The 20,559-nt window shown below is 32.6% G+C and overlaps 1 protein-coding gene across 2 annotated transcripts in view; it reads left to right on the top strand.

Annotated features, from left to right (window-relative positions):
- The window catches only part of LOC118193378 (synaptotagmin-5-like), a 677,594-nt gene extending 658,580 nt beyond the window's left edge, over positions 1-19,014 (top strand). For both annotated transcript variants that reach the window (XM_085826718.1, XM_035364457.2), the window contains one exon: positions 9,990-19,014. In XM_085826718.1, the coding sequence (XP_085682844.1) occupies positions 9,990-10,294 (305 nt within the window). In that variant the 3' untranslated portion in view covers positions 10,295-19,014. The remainder of the gene's footprint in view (positions 1-9,989) is intronic.
- Positions 19,015-20,559: the final 1,545 nt, after the last annotated feature.

Below are 20,559 nucleotides of genomic sequence, written 5' to 3'. Positions count from 1 at the left end.
GGTCACCAGAGCTTACCACAGAGAGGAGCAGAGTTCGAGCACTTCGCAGAAAAGCACAATCCACGGTAGATCCATATCTACGGCAACTCAAAATGATAACATACAATAAAGCCAGAGCTTTATATAAAAGAAAAATTAAAGAGGCCAAGTTAATCTCATGGAGAACTTACTGTAGTAATGTCACTAAAGCCTTTGGACCTACTCAAAAGATAACATGTAACAAGGTGTTTCGTCCTACGACCCTTTCGCCTATGGTGAATAGCACTGCCTCATCCAACATCGAAGTAATCAGTGAGATCATAAATGCAGTTTTTCCTGATGATGATGAAGAGGATTTCTTAGAGGAGCAAGAGGAAGCGAGAAAAACCTACAGTATGAAATTTCGCCAAGTTACCAGAAGAGACGAACTCCCTCCTACGCAAATGGAAGTGGATAACATCATACGTACTCTGGCACCCAAAAAAGCTCCAGGTCCGGATGGAATTGATAATATCATCATTAGAGAGATACACCGGGAATTCCCAAAACTATTCCTTGTGGTCATTTCAGCTTGCTGGAAACATCAGTACTTTCCTAAAAATATGAAGTTGGCAGAAGTGGCGTTATTCCTAAAATCAGGCAAAACTCCGGCAGATCCTACATCTTACAGGCCAGTCTGTCTACTGCCAGCGCTCGGTAAGGTATTGGAAAGAGTAATTCTTTACAGATTGGACTTCTTCCTGCAAAGGAACAACGCCCTACATCCCAACCAATATGGATTCCGAATGGGCAACTCAACTGAACATGCCATAAAAGACTTAATGGCCACTATCAAACAGAACAAGGATAACAATTTGCACTCACTGGCAATAGCCATTGACATCAAGGGAGCCTTTGACTCCCTTTGGTGGCCAGACGTAATAAATTTGCTGCACAACATGGCGTGCCCAACAGCCATTATTACCATCCTTCGCTCATACCTTCAAGATCGAAGTGTACAAGTAACATCAGACAGCGGCATTTATGTCAAAAATGTCTTTAGAGGATGCCCACAGGGGTCATGCCTTGGACCAACACTGTGGAATATAGTGGCAAACTCGGCACTTCGTCAGTTTGAGAGCGTAGAATACGCTCGAATCATAGCCTATGCTGACGATTTTATGCTAGTTGTGGCAGGAAGGAGTAACCTCGAAATGAGATCTCAATACTGTCTTTATCTGTTCTCCCAATGGGCCAGAGCACATAAGCTTCAGATTTCGGCAGTGAAAACTAAAGCTTTGCTCATAGGACGCAGCAGGCAGCTAAGACGCAACCCAAGCATTAAACTCCATGGGATACCGGTAAAATGTTTCCCCCAATTGAAATATCTTGGGCTATTACTCGACAACAGACTTTCTTGGATGCCACATGTCAGGAATCTTAAGACTCGAATTAGCATCCTAAGCAACAACATGAGACGCATGACTTCACATAAATGGGGTATCTCATCTAAGCTACTAAAAATTTGGCATAGAACCATTACAGAAAGAGTAATAACTTATGGAGCAGCAATCTGGGGTGGCGAACTTACCTCTCATATGAAAAGATCCCTGCTCTCTATTCAGAGACAGCAGCTACTTCAAGTATGCAGGGCCTACCGTACCACGTCAACACTAGCCCTACAACAACTAGCAGGAAGTCCTCCCCTAGATTTGATAGTAGAAAGGGAGGCAGCTATCGTAAGGGTTACCAGGCTGGGTCAAACTTCAACACTCTGGGGTCATAGTTATCACCACTCGGACTACGAGGAGGAAAACAACTGCAATAACTTTCATCCAGCAGCTTTTAATCTCTCTGACGGTATCAGTATAAACGACCAACCAATTCAGAGGTACAGTAATAACCTTTTCACAGATGGCTCCAAAACTGAGAACGGCACGGGCAGCGCCTTCTGTAGACTAGAAAATGGAGTTGTAACATTCGAGTGGAAAAGGAAATTAGGCTGGAACAACTCGGTATACCAAGCAGAGCTTCTAGCTATCAGTGCTGCAATTAGATATGCGAACACATGTCAACAGGAGAAATTCTCCATACTCAGTGATTCGGCATCAAGTCTGACGGCTATCGCAAGTCAAAACAGCCGGAGTCCATTGGTATACAGAATTCAGAAACAGCTTCTGACAATGCCTATTTCGCAAAGACCCACTTTAAAATGGGTTCCCGCTCACACAGGGATTCAAGGCAATGAAGCCGCTGACCTACTGGCCAAGCAGGCAGCCAACTGTACGGATATATTAGAAAGACCAACTAAACTTCCTTGGTCTCATATTAAGCGAACAACTTTGACAAGTTTGCTACAAAATTGGCAAAGTAGATGGATAGAGGCAGAGGTAGGACGAAGGACATTTTGCTTACTGCCAAAAGTTAACATGGTAATAAAGACCCACTGTGCTAGCCTAACACAGTTCTTGACAGGTCATGGACCATTCCCAGTATACCTGAACAGATTCAGACTTAGGGATACTCCTTTCTGCGAATGTGGAGAGGAAGGCGACACGGACCATTATTACTTCCATTGTGTACATACAAGAACCTGGCACTTGAAGAAACCAGCGGACTGTGCCTGGGCAATGTGGACGACTAAAACACTCAAAAACAGAATAGCCCTTGATAAAATAGAGAAAATCTCAGAACACTGCCTAAGCAGAAACAACCGTGGATAATATTATAATGTTTCAAAAGTTCAGAACTTAAAGCAGATAACCAGAATAACGCTTAGTGCCTTGCAGTTAACAATATGTAAAAACTGTTATTAGTTTATAATATTCAACCTTGTTACTGGACTCTTCCCCGCCGTGATGGTATATAATTCCGTTTGGTTCATGTCCGTGGTCGGAAGCCATCATAGCGGTGCACTCACTCACTCACTAGGAGAGGAAGAAGTGCACGACAACTTCGCATTGAAGAATCCATCTTGAACATTGTGCATGAATCACGTCAGACAAGAGCTATTGCAAGTCGTCTGCAGCTGAGTCGTTCCACCGTTTGGAGAGTATTGCATGAAAATGGTTTGCACTCATACCACTTGCAAAACGTCCAAGCCTTGCAAGAGACAGATTACCCTCTTCGAGTTCATTTCTGTCATTGGTTCTTGCAGCAGTGTGCTGCGCAGGCGGATTTCCCATCGGATGTGCTATTCATGGACGAGGCAACTTTCTCACAGGACGACATCTTCAATAGCCACAACATACACGTGTGGGCAACTCATAATCCACACGGAACACGTTCACATGTATGCCACACCCGCTTCCCCGTGAATGTGTGGGCGGGTATTGTTAACGACTACCTCATAGGCGCATACCTCTTACCTGCACGTACAAAATGCTTATGTTATATTTTTCTGCAAGAAGTGCTACCGCCATTGCTACGGGATATTTCGGCTGTCGTTCGTGATCGCATGTGGTTCCAGCATAATGGTGAACCAGCCTATTACCACGTGCGGGTCCGTAATTACTTAGATGGGACATTTCCGGGGCCGATGGATTGGCCGCACACTAGTCCATTTATCGAAGTCCATTTATCGGGACTAATCATATTATTAGAAATATACTCTACTTAAATTATTAATTAACTTCTGATTCCCTAACGAATCGAATAATGTTTTAAATCAAAATGGCCAACCAATTGTAACTGCGTACTTCAGTCCCCATTGATATGTCTCGAAGTTTTTTTTTTTGTTTTGTTTTGTTTATATTAACTCCTCGAGAGCACTGAGAGAACTAAAATGTTTTGACTGCTCAATGATCTCTCTCAGATTTTATTTAATTACTCTCATTTTCAAAAATATTACTTGTAACTTGATCAGCTGAGTGCGTCTCTAGCAGTTTAAAATCGAAATGCCAATTTATTTCCATTCCTTATATGCATAAGAATATTTTTAAATATGATCTTTTATATGTTTGTTTCAGTTTTTGTAATCTTAAATGAAGTAGAGGTTCAATCATTTGAGTAGTTCAGAATAGGAACAATAATAAAAGAATACAATAAGCAAAACATTTTAAATAAAATGTAGTATTAGAATACTTTATCGGGTTTTTTTTTTTTTTTTTTTTTTTTTTTTTACTAAATAAGAAATTACATAATTATTATTTTTGGAATAATGCCAGCTACAATTGCATATCCACACACTATAGACATTTTCTTCGAACTTCTTCTTTTCTTTGCCATTTTTTTCTTTTCGCTTTTCTGAATCATATTACCCAATATATGCTGATGTCAGTGCTAACGCTATTAATAATAATTGAAGTTACAATAAATAATAGCTAAAGTTAAAAGTAACTAAGGTAGGCAGGCTACTCATGCTTTAAAAGTCATTAATTTCATAATGGTACTACTTTGGTAGACGGTTGCACGGATTTTTGGCGATTTACATTGGCACAATTGTTGGCGCGGTTTTTACAGTCGTCAGCCATCTTGAAAAATGCTGTTTTTACGTATTTCACGCATAGTAAAGTATTCGAAACTTTAAAAAAATAAATATCGTTAAAAATAATGGATTAATTTTTTGTTGAAAACGTTGTTTTTTTAAGATGGCTGGCAAATGTAAATAAAGAGATTTACTAAGTGTATAAAATGCTAAAGTAAGGTTAAATTATTACTTTCATATAATAGAATAAAAACACCGCTATAAAAACATTGCGCCAACATTTAATTGGAGTAAAATATTACTTTAATTGAATATTGAATTAAAAGCATTAACCAACGTTTAAAAGAATTAAATTTTTCAATTACTTAAATTCAAATCCTTTAAAATAAGTTTTATAGGATATAATTATTTAACATTAAAACACATGTGGCAATAAATATCTCAGGAATTTTTGAAAAAAGTGTATCAATTTTTTAATAAAAATTTAAGTATGCAATAATAAAGTAAAAGAAAAATATGTACTTACATTTTTTTTAAGCATTTTACCTTAAGTATATTGATAAGTACCAGAAAAAAAAAAAAAAAAAAAAAAAAAAAAGATTTTCATCTGTTATCCCCATCTCTCGCACTTCATTGAAGAAACAATTAGCGAGGTTTCCTCAAAAAATTTTTAATAAATTTCTTCTGAACCTTGTAACAATAAATAAATCTTTGAGTAGGAAATCCAGGTTGTCCAAAATAAAGTCTCAAACGGCAATTTTTTTATGCCGATACTAATAATTCTTGGTAATTACCAATAACAACATTTATCTTCGAAACGGAGACATCCATTCGTTTTGAAATCTGAGGAATTCGAAGAGATGAATAATAAAATTTTAAAATGGCGCGGAAATGCACAAATATTCAGTAACCAATCAGGGAGCTGATTACATCACGCATAGAATTAAAATTATTTAAATAATCATTCATAATAAAATCATATTTAAAAAATTACAAAATTAAATTGTATTTTAATATTTAACAGCCATAAGTAATGTTTAAAACGTTAGATTAAACTTATAGATATTAAAACCAATTACTTTTAAAATAATGTGACGTCATTCATTGCATCATTCACAACATAAAATTCCATAAAATATCATAAACAATAAAATTTTTATTTCAAATAAAAATGCAAAATTAATTTCATTTTTATTATTTTGAAGTCATAAATAATATTTAAAACACGGAATTTATGCATAATAAAACGCATTATTTTTTTAAATAAAATGACAACAAAGTATCGGTTACCATAAATAACTTGTCCAGCAATGGGTTTACCATAAGTCGTATCGCTCGCCAAAAAATATCGCCAGAATATCGCCAAAAAATCGCCAAAATCCGTGCAACCGTCTACCAAAGTAGCACCAAAGTAACTAAGGTAGGCAGGCTACTCATGCTTTAAAAGTCATTAATTTCATAATATCTTAAAATTAACATCAAAACAGTTCTTAGAATATAATTCATAAAAATGAAATCATAATAATAAGGCTTATAACACCCTATCTATTTTATTAACGGAATCTTAAAATTTCAAATTTTTAATTATATAAAAATAACATATTACTTGTTTTCCAAAATAAAAAGTTTAAAACTTAGGATTTCATTTTAAACTGCCTTAGAATTTTTTTCCTATAAATGTCGGTTCACTTTTAAAACTGTTGCCACAAAATGTTAGAGTCCTGCATTATATTTGAAGAAATTAACTAATGGAAAATCTGCATAAATGTATGTATATTTCTCGCATTGTGGTAAAAAAACGGTACCTAGAGCCATCGAATTTTGAATGACGTAATCCTCCAACGAATATGGGCATGTGGAAGATCAAATTTGAAATTTGGAATTTGTTTTATTATCGATTTCCTATTTTGTAAAACTTTAACGAATTTTTGATTAACAAACTCAAGGATTTCAAAGCGAGCAATGGTAACGTTGTGCAGAAAAAACATTTTTATCTCCAGCGCATGAATGTCTGTACCGAAAATTTTAAAGATATGCTCATTTTAAAACTATTTTGCGATATTGCTGTTGAACTGGATCTTATGTTTTAAGTGCGAAGAACATGATATTTAATAAAGGAAGGTAACCCAAAAAACGTTAAAAAAAACTCCCCTTTGGACGGAATCTAAAATCTCAAACATTTCATTTTTTTTATATATTTTTTGTATAAACTTTGTGAATAAATTTACCAGAAGAGCAAACAAAATTAAATAAACACTTGGAGCCGTTTTTATAACTTGAAACAGCAACAAGTTTTACTGGTAAAAATATCCGTCGCAAATCATTCAGATACTTCGATTAATTTACATCCCAAATCTAAATAGTATAGCTAAATATGTCAACGCTTAACAATGCGCAAACGTGAACATTGATCAGGTGACTTATGCCCATCGCACACTTATCTGCCTTTACTAATATAAGATTTCTTACTTACTTAGCTGTTTAAAATCATTGTTAACATTCTCTTAGCTCATTCCTGTGACATGAACAAACGAAGCAATAAAGCATAATAAAAAATCATTTTTAAAAACGCAGTTCCCACAAAAATGTATAAGAAAACAAGCTTATTTTTTAATTTTATTATATGCACAGAATGTTCGGTAATACGCCGGTTGATAAAGACCTTGCTGGAAGCTTCAGTTATTTAGTATAACATAAAGTTAATGATAATAACAAGTCTTAAATTCAAATTCCATTGAAACAGCAATAAAAAGAATAATAAAAACTAATATTATTATAGTCAAAATAACCGATAGTATTACTCCTTCAGTTTTCTATAATGGTCATAGTTTGGCTACAATAATTTTGTTTTTACACTGGATTGAGATTTCAAACTTTAGATTCGCCATAAATATTGTAGAATATTTCTTCCATACACATCTGCTTGTGTATGTATTTCTGCATGCATGCAATGCTTAATAAATAAAACTTTTAATTATGAATACACACTGCAGAAAAAAATTATTCTTTTACCAGAAGTGGTGGCCATTTTATTGTGGATATACTAATAGAGGTCCACAGTTGCCTCTATGAAGGGACGGACAGTTACAACCATGCTTTCGCCGGAATTCCAACCCGTGCCCTTTAGTACCACAGCAGGCTCCCCTAAATGCTCCTGAAAATTTAGCCACAACTACAAAACGCGGCGAGCCCACCAGCGGCCGAGCGGTAAAGTCACTGAACACTGGCAGTTCGGTCCAAGGTTCGAATCCCGCGAACGGACTGGCTGCATGGGCGTTTTCGTGGTTTTCCCCATGTGTAACGTGTATACGAGCTAGTTTCCCTTAGAAAATCCTCCACGAAGGCATCCCTTCCCTTAGGCAGATAGCCCTAGTGTGCTTTGCCGTAATTAAATAAATCAAACCAAACCAAACAAAACGCGGCATGCAAATGTGGTTTGTTGAAATGTGTCAATGATTAAACTTCCAGCACCAATCAACACTGCGGAGATACAACGTGCGTCTGAAGAACGCAGCTCTTAGAATATAAAAAGGTATTTGCGGCGAGTGACGACCATTTACAACCGCGCGGATGGTTTGGATGCACGAACGCTGTAACGAAAGATTCCCTTAAGATTTTCTCCACGGCGTCACGAACAGTTGTCAGACTTTGAAAGGAGTCGCATCATAGGGCTAAAAGAGGTTGGTTGGTTGAACAGGCATATCGGCCGGCATATTGGTCTAAGCGATGTGTTCGTCCTCTGCTGTAAACAGTGGCTCAGAGAAGGCCACCGATCACAAGCCACTGATGAGCGAGATGATCGCTCAATTAGAAGAGCTGCCACGTCCGCACCAACAAGTTACGCAATCATCAAAACAATGCCATTTGCCAACTCTCGGTGATGTCAGGATATCCCGGGATACGATACGCAGAAGACTAGGTAACCTTGGGCTCAAATCTAGACTTCCATTATGACGCTTTCCATTGACACCCCACCACAAGAAGTGTCGTCTTACATGGTGCCACTCTTGCTCAAGTTGGACAGTGTCCGATTGCAGAAATGCGATATTCAGCAGCGAATCACTCTTTCCTCTCAATCCTGATGATCGCCGAATACGTGTCTGGAGACGGATAAGTGAGTGGTTCAATGTACTATTTGTTACCAAGCGGCTGACAAACAGAACACAGGGCATTACAGTATGGGAAGCGATCAGCTGGGAAACCGTTCATCATTAGTTGTGCGGCGAGGTACTGTGAATGCTCGCAGGTACCAGGTACATTGACGACAGTTTTCAGCCGATCGGTACTGCTTAAGATAGCAGTTCTTCCAGGTTGTTGTTCTCCAGGTACGTCCAGCACAACGTTCCCTCACATGCAGCAAGACTATTCCATCAACTGTTAGGCCTTTTACGTCTACAGACTTTCGACTGTCGAACATACTTGGGACATGTTGGAACATGACGTGTACAAATATGCCCCAACTCGCTGAGCAGTTGTTCCATTTGTGGCACAGTCTACCGCAGAGAGACAGTGCCAACTTATTAGACTTCATCTCCAACCTAGTATCTGCTTGTACAGTCCCCAGGAGTGTCTTTAACACCTATTTATTTTCACATTCTTCTTTGTATTGCTACTCATAATTAAAACCGATTGTTTTTGTCCAGTTTTTGATCATGTGTTTATCTGCTCGAACACTATATTACTGCAGAGTTTCGTAGCTGTAGCTCTTTTCTCTCTGGATGCATATTTTCTTTTTGCAAGAGAGGGTACTTTAAAAAATCCAGCAAACCAATAGTTAAAATATTTTAGAAAGACTGAAATTTGTTTTTAAAATTAAAACAGTCTACAAATCCGATACTTAGACTATATAGCAAAAATGAAAAGAATGCCTCTGAAGACCTGAGAAGTATTTATTACACAACAATAACTCATGCGAAGTATTTTTTCCGAGCAGCTTTTATACAAATTATCCGTTTTGTTTCATCTACGGTTTTCTTCTTTGATTTGTGGATTTTCTGTGAATGCAGGATAATGGTAATCAATGATTTTAACTCTTTCTGAAATGGGAAATAAAGTTCTGCTTTATTAGGGGTTTTATTTTATTTGACCTTTTTTACGGCTCTAAGCCATTTTCTCTAAATGCATTTGCAATCTGTTTTATAAATATTGATATTTTTTAAATCTTACATAGGTATTCTTGTTACCTAATGCCTCTTTTCTACGATACAAGAAATCAGGATTGTCTTAGTGGATTGGATTGGATTGGATTATTTTATTATGGCAAAGCACATGAGGGCTATCTGCCTAAAGGGAGGGATGCCTTCGTGGAGAACTTTCTAAGGGAAACTGTCTCGTATACACGTTACACATGGGGAAAACCACGCCCATGCAGCCAGCCCGTTCGCGGGATTCGAACCTCGGACCGAACTACCAATGTTCAGCGTCTTTACCGCTCCACCGCTGGTGGGCTGGATTGTCTTAGTGAGCAATCATCATCTTTGTCCTGAGAATCAGAACATTAACCGACTTGTTTTCGCTATCAAATACGACAGTTGGATTTATATGTATATTTCTTTGCTAATTTTATTTAAAAAAATTAAATTTTAACTCTTCCTTTTATTTTCAGATGCTTATGTCAAAGTAAGTCTCACTTCTGGAGACAATAAAAAGATTAAGAAGAAAAAGACTACCACGAAAAAAGGTGCCAATAACCCAGTATGGAACGAGGCGCTCAGTTTCGACGTCACAGAAGACGATTTGAAGCACTGCCACCTGGTGGTGAGTGTAGTGAATTGCCATCACGGTCACAGCCCACTCTTGGGAACTTGCGTCCTAGGGCACAGAGGACATGGCCAAGGTTCTGTCCATTGGGATAATATAGTTCAGAACCCGCGGAAGTCGATGGCCATGTGGCATCCACTTTACATTTGACAAACAGGCTAATAAGCTGATTTCGTCAGTTGATTGTTGTCTGTCTGAACACACTTATGTTGTGTGTCATGGGGTATTTTTAGTACTCCTTGGTCAAAAATATATATCGGGTACGAGCCATGCTTTGGTGTGAAAATACTTTACTTGCTAATAGATGGGAGAATGCACTTGTTGGCACTGCTTCCTTCAGTTTGCTTCTCTTTAATTTATGTTCGTAAACATTTTTTTTTTTTTTTTTTTTTTTTTTTTTTTTGTATAGCTTTTCATGCCTTCCATAGAATTCATCTAATAGTTAAAGAAAGTTTTATCAAATTAATAAAAATATTTAAAATGCTTAAATTCTTTAAAATGAATATTTTTATTTGTTACAGTATGCTCTAGAGAAACGATAATATGTGTTCTTTGTGTGCTTTTGGATTAAATTTTAATTAATTCAGTTTTAGAAACAGAATCATGTAAAGAATACAAAGATATGTATAATACTTGCTTGATAAATAACTAAAATTATTTCTTCAAGAAAAAATTGTTTTTATCATTTTAAGTATTTTAATTATTTATTTTTAATAATTTTTTCATGTATGTATTGTTCAATGTGTGTGTATGTTTGATGTTAAATGCTTGTAATTGATATCTCTTTTCTCTACTTATTTTTCCAATTTGGCTATTTTATTTATAAAGCTACTGCGATGTTTATTTGTTAAGAAAAATTACAAGAGAAGTATATATCTTAATTCATATATTAAAGAAGGCAAAAGATACTTTTGTTTAATAAACATAAAAAATCAGTCCTTCATATTTTATGCTATAATATATTTTCGGTTTTTACCCATACTTTATTTTTATTATTAAATGCTTTGCATTTGTTGAATGTTGCATAGATACTTTTCACTCGCAATTTAAATTTCTGAAGAAATTAAATGTCATTTAATTTACCTACATTTCATGCCCTTTTAATGCACTTTTCTGTTGGAATTTTCATATTCAAATGCTATGTGTTATGAAACTGCTTCTGCAATACTGCGTACATTGCTTTTTATTGAACTAATTGAAGTTATAAACGTCTTGTTGCAGTTCTGAATGAATCAGAACTTTTGTTGTGGAGATCCAGAACGTATTCGCTACTGGAATTGTGCTATTGAGACAAAACGTTCATTGTTTGTGTCTGTCTTAAGTGTAATATTTTCCTAAATTGTAATGAATCTTGTAGGTTAGATCTGATTCAATCCTGATTGAACCTGATTATGTATCCCGAATATCGGGCATCTCTTTTTCTGAAATAAGCTATCTAACCCCATAGGATATATTATCCAAAACAAGCCATGCTTACGAATTCAAGGATCTTAGCCTCTTTCTTAATATTTTGAACAAACTCAGAAAAGCCAGTATACATACATAAAAACATATATATATATATATATATATATATATATATATATATAATGGCGCTTAGAAGTCATTTTGAAAAGGCTCAAGTAAATGAGTTTTTACTACATTAACTAGTTGAACCTAAAATCCGACATTGTATTATTAAAAAAGTTTAGAAAAGTAGTAATATGCTTAAGTAACATCTTGAATTTTATACTACTTTAATGCTATTAGATTCTTTAGATTTAGATAGCACAGATATATTCTAAAAAGTGTATACTATATTAATAAACACTAGCAGGTTTCTCTTAAGCATAAAACTCTCATATTTATATCTTCACATTTGAATTAATCTGAAGTTAAGATTTTTAAGTGTGTTATGCAAGAGTTTATTATTGAAGTTCAGGAACGCATATTAATTTATGCTTTTTCATATTACATTTATGTAGGTGAACATATTATTAAAGTTGTCTATCATAACAAAGTCATCTACATCATTTCCTTAGTGACAGTAGATTTTAAGGATAAAATTTATTCATTAATAAAGTTGGAGTCATTAATGCTTTCATGAATACTTTTAATTTCATTAAAACTTTTACTTGCATGATGTGTCTGTACTGAATTTACTTCTGATACTATTTAACTAAAGTTTTCTCTGTCATTTGTACGCACTATATAGATTTTAAACGTTTTCACAAGCTGTTCGAAACATTTGACATTTAACGTTTCTTCAAATGAATTCAAGATAAATAACGTTGTTATCTCTACAAATATCTTTTTTTTTTTTTTCAGTTCTCATCAGAATTATTTTAAGTATTACGTAGGTTCCCAATTTGTTTTAGTATACCTGATCGTTTCATAGCTTTATTTACTGATTATTTAATAATTAATTTAAGTTATATAATAATGCTAAATCTTTTGCAAAACAAATTACTTCGAAGATTTTTGTATTATTTTTTCAAGCACCATAAAATTTCTTTTAATAATTTTGCTTTCAAATTTTAAATATTTGTATAATTTTTTATCTTTTTGCTAAACGTTCAAAAGTAAGTTATTTTTTTTTAATATTGATCTCAGATATATACAACAAATCACAAAATTTCTTAAAATAGAGCAGAGAATTTTATATGTATGATTAGATTTCTTAAAATTTTCTAATGTTTTATGCATACACAAGGTGTGGAATGGTTTTGGAAATTTGACATATTTCTATGGTCTTTGCGGAGCTCAGTTAGTAAAAGTCATTCAGCGCTAATAATTAATTAAAAATGCTCTATACTTAAGGTGCAAAACTTAGAGAGATATTTGCAACTACTATTTCTCCAAGGATTTCTACAAAATTAATGTGTGTTTTTTTCTTTATCTTCTATAACTCTATTTATCCGCAAAACAAACTAAATTTGATTTATAATTCTAAATAAAGTTTAGAAAAAATTTAAGGATTATTTTAAATTATTTTAAGGAATATTTTATCTCTGAGAAAATATGCTTTGGTAAGCTAAGTAAGTAACCTAATTCGTTTCTTAGATTTTTAAAATCTCACATCAATTTTTACATAAAAATACATTACTTCTTATAACAAACATTTATTAAATCATATAGTCAGCTTATATTATATCTTATATTGGCATTATATAAAATATTTAACCTAATCTAACTTCATGAATATTTGATCACTGCTCATTGGATCACTGTTGTAACAGATAGCCCTAGAGATGAGATATTGTATTTTTGAAACATTCTTTCCCGGTGCTGAAACTCTCTTCATTACATTTTCTACCTCGTTTTGAGAAATTTTGTGATTGTAAGCCATAGTTAACAAAAGAAAGCATGTTGCCAACTTGTGCACAAACAGCCTGTCATCAACCTATCAAAAAATAATTTTTATTTGGAATTTAAAATTTTATGCACTAAAGGATTAGTATTTAAATTGTAAATGAAATAGTTAATTTATTCAAAACTTTATATTCAAATGCTTATTTATAAACATTTCTGAATTTGTTATAAATTATCAGACATTTGTATACAGTTAATTAAGTGTGTACGTATTTGGATCTTTCCATGCCAGCTCAAAACCAGAAATGATAAAGCATATTAGTTTAAGTATTCAATAAATGAAAAATTTTAGTAATTTTAGAATAACGCTTCGTTATAATAGTCGTCAAAATCACTTATTGTAAAGAATTTAATTTTATTACAGTATATTAATTACACTGATTAATGAAACAAATGAAAATATATTAGAACCTGTACAATATTTCTATAGATTAACAGATAACATCTATTTTTAAAACAAAAATGCACCATTTTATAAGACACGCTATTTTTAACACATAATCTTTTTAAAATATATGAATAAAAAAAATAAAATTATGGAAGGACAATCCAGTATTTTATACGAAATCTTGCTTTGATATATTTAGGCTAAATTAACAGATGTATTGAATTTGTTGAATGAATTATCTCTTGTGGATGTAAAACTCCTTTTGTAATGGAGAAATGAGCTTATATATAAATTAGATTATAGAGTGTTTGGAATGGCTTGGATTCATTTACAAAGTTTAAAGGGAAGATTAGACAGCTACCAAACTAAATTTCTGTATCAATCCCTTAAGGTATTATAATATAAATAAATTTATTATATGGCATTTTTTATAAAAAAAAAAAAAAAAAAAAAAAAAAAGCTCTGAACCTACAAATTTAAGGCTTTCCCCGAATAACATTCCCCATTTTATGTTATGAACGTATCGTTAATGGGTCTTTAAATTTTTCTTAGTTTAATAATTTATAAACTGCATTTCATTTTTAATTACAAAATAAAGATCAGTCTTAATTTTTATTCCATTTATTAAAATGCAAGTTCGAAAGTGGAATCTCTTCATCCAATGAAACCTCTGCATGTTATCAATAAGATCAATACAAATACAGTCAACACCCTATTAAGCGGGAACGGATTTGTAATCAATACAAATATAGTCACACCCAAATTATCCAGGTATAGATTAACCATACCCTATCTTTACACAAAATACTAGTGTGTTTACTGCACATAATAGAAGATTGAGTATGACAGTCTTCAGCGTGGAACAATATTGTGTACAAAAAATATTTTCATCATACGTTTTTGTTAGCAATTGATGTGAGACTATATACCTGTTAACCATTGATAAAGAACAGGTGTTTCCATTCATTGCCATTTCAACCGAACTGTTAACGGAAACTACAAAAACAGAAAAACTAGTAGCTAGTAGCTCTGTGGGCTAGTAGCGATAGAATATCATATAATAGCTTTTGGGAATTATTTTTTGTCAAAACAAGCACGCGACTTAGTTGTACATGTTTCTAAATATTTAAATACTGTTAAATTATTCGTTAAAAGTAAATTGAGCAATTTAAAAAATTGTACAGACGTTATGATCTTTTGTTTCACATTCACACCTGTTCAAATAAAAAAGCAGTGTAAACAAAGACAAACAGCATGTGCGCCGTGAAGTGATAAACATACGAGTAGATTAGAATAGGAAGGAAGAGAAAAAAGGATGAGCTCGCCGTTCCCTGAGAGAGAATTTTGAATACAGATTTAAGTTACACAACTAATTCTCTAAAGTTAACTACTAACGCAGGCAAACCATTAGTAATACTTTCCCTTTCCTCTTATTTTTAACTGCCCTCTGATAAATCCTGATTTTCAGTTAAACTAAGGATGTCATTTTCGGAATCATCCCAATTAATCGGGAGTCGACTGTATCATTTTTTAACCGCTTTTATTTGTTCCCACTAAAATATTAAAATGAAGAAAATAGCATCTTAAAAAATGTTAAATATAGAAATGGATGGCCAAACTCTATTGTAATATTCGATAATTAATAATTCTGTTTCTTTTAATTATACTTCTATGAGTCCATCTGTAATACTTTTTCAAAATACATACATCTGTAATACTTAAGCACATTTTTAAACAACAAATCTCATTCCTTTCTATTTGCATTCGAGTGTTATGATTGTCTAATAATTTATATATATATTATGCCTCCTTTTTTTAGCCCAATTGCTTGAAACCTGACAAAATCTTCGCTCACACTAGGTTATAGTGCAAATTTATACAAATTATCATGTAAAATTAGTCTTCCTTTTGGGGTTAATTGATTTTATAATTTTTATAATTTAAAAAAAAAATGAGTTACACGTGTAAGATAAAAAATATTAAGAGACATTTTTGCATACTAATAATGTTTTCCCACTTACCGTTTATTAACTTAATTTTGAAATGTCTGTATCAATAAATTAATAAGTTAAGGGAAGTTTATAAATTCACTCTGGGAGCCGACTGATGTAGTAAACCTTTATCTACGTAGTAGTAATATTTTTCTGCTTAATTTCATTATTATAACATATGTAGGTACTTTAAATTCAATATAAAGAGGCATTTATAACGCAGTTTTTTAAAATGACAGAGTGATATAATGCACTACTTTATATAGTCCTAGATTTTATTAGCGTACTTTTAGTTTCTGTGAGAAAACTGAGAACAGATATTAAAAAGGAAATAATGCAGGTTTAATTTTAATGTTGCTACACAAACATCTTCAGCAATAAAATATGTGCATGTGCTAAAGTACGCTTCTCTTGGCTTTTGCAGCTACTGAAAGAAATTAAAATTTGCAAGCCCTTTCATAATTGTCAGTTAAATTAAAGAAGGAAGTCTTAAGTATTCGGATGTAGTTCTTACAATGACTGACAGTCATGAATACTTAAACTAAAGGAAAAGCACACTTTTTACTGTGATGAGCTTTAATTTTACTATTTCTTTCATGGACCTATTAAATAATAGAAGCGTAAATACATTCGTAATCATAACGTTTCCGATAATGCAGGTTTCAGTTAATGTTAGTTATTTGAGTTTTACCATACCACATATTTACTTAGATGTCTGCATTTACTCAACCATATGATGCTGTTAAATTACTTTGACTAGCCATTGTATGAAATAGATCAAAGTTTTAATATATTTCGGAAAATGTTCTGAATTCTATAAATATTCCCGGATTTTATTAAGGATTCTAAAAATATTCCTGGATGATCAATGGTTAAGAATATGTTCATGTTGCTCCATGCAATCAGGAAAGAATTCTATGCGATTAAAAAACGCAATAACAGTAAATTTTAAAGATGTATATTACGGAACTCACTAATATCAAAGTAAACATGTCTTATGAGTGACTGTTTTGGTCTCAGTTGCACTTCGTACTAGAAAAACTGAACAGTAAAATTAAATCAGCTATGTAATTTTATACGGATCAGGTTTCGAAATTTTTTTACAATGAAAGAACATGCAGGACAGATTAACGTTCTCCGAGTATTCGTTACATGAAGAGGAATTATCTTAAAACAAAATTTATAGTGAAATACTGTATCCGGAAACACGTGCAATAATTTTCCGAGTATAAAACTGAAGTTATATGAATCAGAATGAGATTTTTCTTCTTTCAGAATAATCAGTGTTTCTTCCGACGCTTTCACGTTGATAATTACATTCTGCATTCTGCGAGCAATTGCACCTATAAGACGAGCGTTTCCATAAACAATCGTTTCCGTAAAACTTCTCATTGACGACCACATCCCACATGTAGCCGCCTCTAAAAATGACCCTTCCTTCTAAGAATGTATATAAATATATACACTGGGCATAACTGATAGTTCTATTCTTTAAAGTCCATCTTTATAGCAGCATACTGTAAGAAATAATTGTTTAAAGCGGCAATATTATGCTCTAAGCAATTTTTTTCTTTGAAGTGTAATTATTGATAGGTCTCGAAAGTTGTCTTGTTGAAGAATGTCTCAAAACTGAAACGCTTTGTGTTAAAAAACTTAATTATTTTATCTCGGTTTTTGAAAACGACAGTTTGAGATGATCCATGTCGCCTAAATAAATCTATTATCTATCTATGGGCACATTTTTTTTCAAGTCTATCTCTTCCTAGGAATTTGAACGACTGAGTAAGAGAAAACAAAAATATGTTTTTAATATATTATTCAGTTGTAACATGGTTGAAATTTTTTTAAGTAAATAATAAATTCCTATTCCAAAATATTATATATTGAAAATAAAAATTTTCAGACTTTTTATGTAAATAAATACATTGTGTGCAACTGTTTAACTAAAATACATCAGTATCTTCGAGTTTATGACTTATTAAAATTTCAGTTACTTATTTGTTTTCCTAGATTTTTTTTTTTTTTTTTTGATATTTTTAATAAAATTTAGCATGTGTTTACCTTTCATCGCAATTCTCAATACAAAGGAAATATTTTGGCCGCCCATTTTATATAAAAGTAGGGTCATTTCTCTTTCTATGTTTTTGGCTTTATTTTACATGAACAGAAAATTTCAGTGTTGTTCAACATGCCTCGTGAGTCCTCAAATTGTGAGATATTCATATAATCTCGAAAGGTCATTAATCTCGATACTTTCATAAAATGTATAAACATAAAACTTAATGTGCAAAACATATTTTATAATATTAAAATTCATTATGGGGTTTTATGAAAATATTGCTGTTAATATAACTATGTAAAATCCTTTCTAAAATTCCATGTCAGTATTTTAGTGAATTTCCATGTAATATGCATTATCTTTTGAGCAAGTGATCTTTTTATTGTTTTGTGCCTGATATTTTATAAATTTTACTGTTACATAATTAATACATACTTAATAGAAACTGTATAATATTACGATGAAAAATTTGTTATTAAATCTTATGAAACAAATTTTCTATGAAATGTTAAATTTGTACATTTTTGAAATATAATTCTAAAACAAATTTACAAATGTGTAAATTTTCAAGTCTAATTTGGAACCCAAATATTTTAATATCTTCAGTAAAATTGCAAATATATTAAATTACATGTCTGAAGGTTCTACATTAAGTCTATTTCAAGAATTTTATAGCCTTCTTTTACCTGAGCTTCTTGTTATATGTGCTTTTACGACATATTCATGAAAGTGAGTAACTTTCTGAGGTATTATACATAATCTACATATCTCCAATGCAAAGTATTCATTGTGTACTGAACTCAGGATGAGAGCTAAATAACATTATGTGTCATAATCGTACCCTTATAATTTCAAATGATGGTTGTGAATATATAAATATATAAACATCGATCGAAAATAATGTAAACATTCTGCAAGAAATGTTCTCAGACTTTATTTCTATGGTAATGTGAAGAAGAATGTTCATTTTGAGTCACATTTGTGTTTCAACGTTTACAAAGTGTTAACTTGTGATATGATTGAAAATGTAATAAAAATGTGAATAAGGAGGATGTAATAAACAAAATTATGATTCTGTAAATTTTCGATCTCTTTTATTTCACATATTTAAGCTGAATTTTAGCATGAACTAAACAAAGTAGCCTTGCCAGATTGTGGAATAACGTTTCTCCCTTACTAATCTTACATTGCTACAATACAACTAATAACAATTAAAGTGAAAAAATACTAAAATATTTATTGATAATTAACGTTTGAATATAAAAAGAATAAAAAACTTAACTCCTGGTTTCTACCCTGGCAGTACAATACTAGTTAGATATTTTTATATCAAAGCTACAAAATAAGAATTCTATTGCTAACACACCTTTTCTCGTTACTACAAGTGAAAATTTAATTCACCATCACTCAACAGACTATCACTCAACGCGACTATCTTTCACCATCACTCAACACAAGCAAGAATATATCAGGATCATCGTATTCGGGATTACAATCTCCTTCATGATTTAAAATTTACATTTTAGTAGCATATTTATATCTTTAGTGACATAGACGAAATACTAGAATTTCAAGAATATCCGGTATCAGAAATATACTTTAAAATAAAGATTACAAATATATTACTAACTATTAAAAGCAAATTTAAAATACAGAGAGAGAGAGAAACAGATCGTCGTAAAATGATTTCTTTTTGCCTTTGCAAGCAGTTGGGCAATGAAATAAACATAATACCTAGCAGAAATACTGATTTATTAGTTTACTGTAATAATTAATCTGCATTTTAAGTTAAATCTTGTTCTCCGTGGTTCGCTAGTTCTAATGGTCAGCACAGTTTCAATCTTTTCATAATTTGTGAATATGCCTTTGTTAGCATTTAGGACCAAAACATTTTTGACCCGGTAGCTAAGTATTTTGGCTTTTCACTCATTAATTTCTTAAAATTATATGTATTATAGCATTTCAGAATTTCGGCACAATGCATCGAAAATGTTATAGAACTAACTTCTTACAAGACCGAAAGAGCTGAATAAAATCTTGCTTAGGCCTTAACATTCAATGCATAATCTTTGTATATCTATATATAACGCTTGGCGCGTTTATACAGATGCTTGATTTCCTCATACAGTTCATCTTTTGTATTACTATTTAAGTCTGTGGTTAGAGTCTTTTGAATCTTTATTAAAATAATGACCTTTGAGCTGTGGCTTCACTTTAGAGCAATGAAAGTTGTATGGAATGTGCCCAATCTAATATATGACAGAGCTTATTGACAACTATGCATTTTCTTTGCTAGAAGCTGCTTGACAAGAATAGAATTGGGTACTGGTGTATTGCAGTATTGCAGAAACTTATTCCATTGAGCTCTTTCATGCCTGTTGCGATATAATGTGAATGAACTAGATACCCGTCCTCGTTTTAAACATAAACTTATATTAAATAACTGCACAATACAAGTATAAACAAGAAAATGACATATAAAACGTATAAACACGAGAACACAACAAAAATAGTGAAAAGTAGACAGCATTCCAGCTGCCTTGCGAATGCGTTCGTCTGAGTCTGACTGTTCAACTGAATTCAATGTTCTTTGGCATAGTTCCAAAAGCGAAAGAGTCAGGTGAGT

Source organism: Stegodyphus dumicola, chromosome 1 (genome assembly GCF_044657685.1).
Source record: "Stegodyphus dumicola isolate Sdum_Otavi_A_Nest chromosome 1, ASM4465768v1".
NCBI lineage: Eukaryota > Metazoa > Arthropoda > Arachnida > Araneae > Eresidae > Stegodyphus > Stegodyphus dumicola.
Note: the sequence above shows the minus strand (reverse complement) of the source record. Positions and strands in the feature narration are given on the sequence as shown.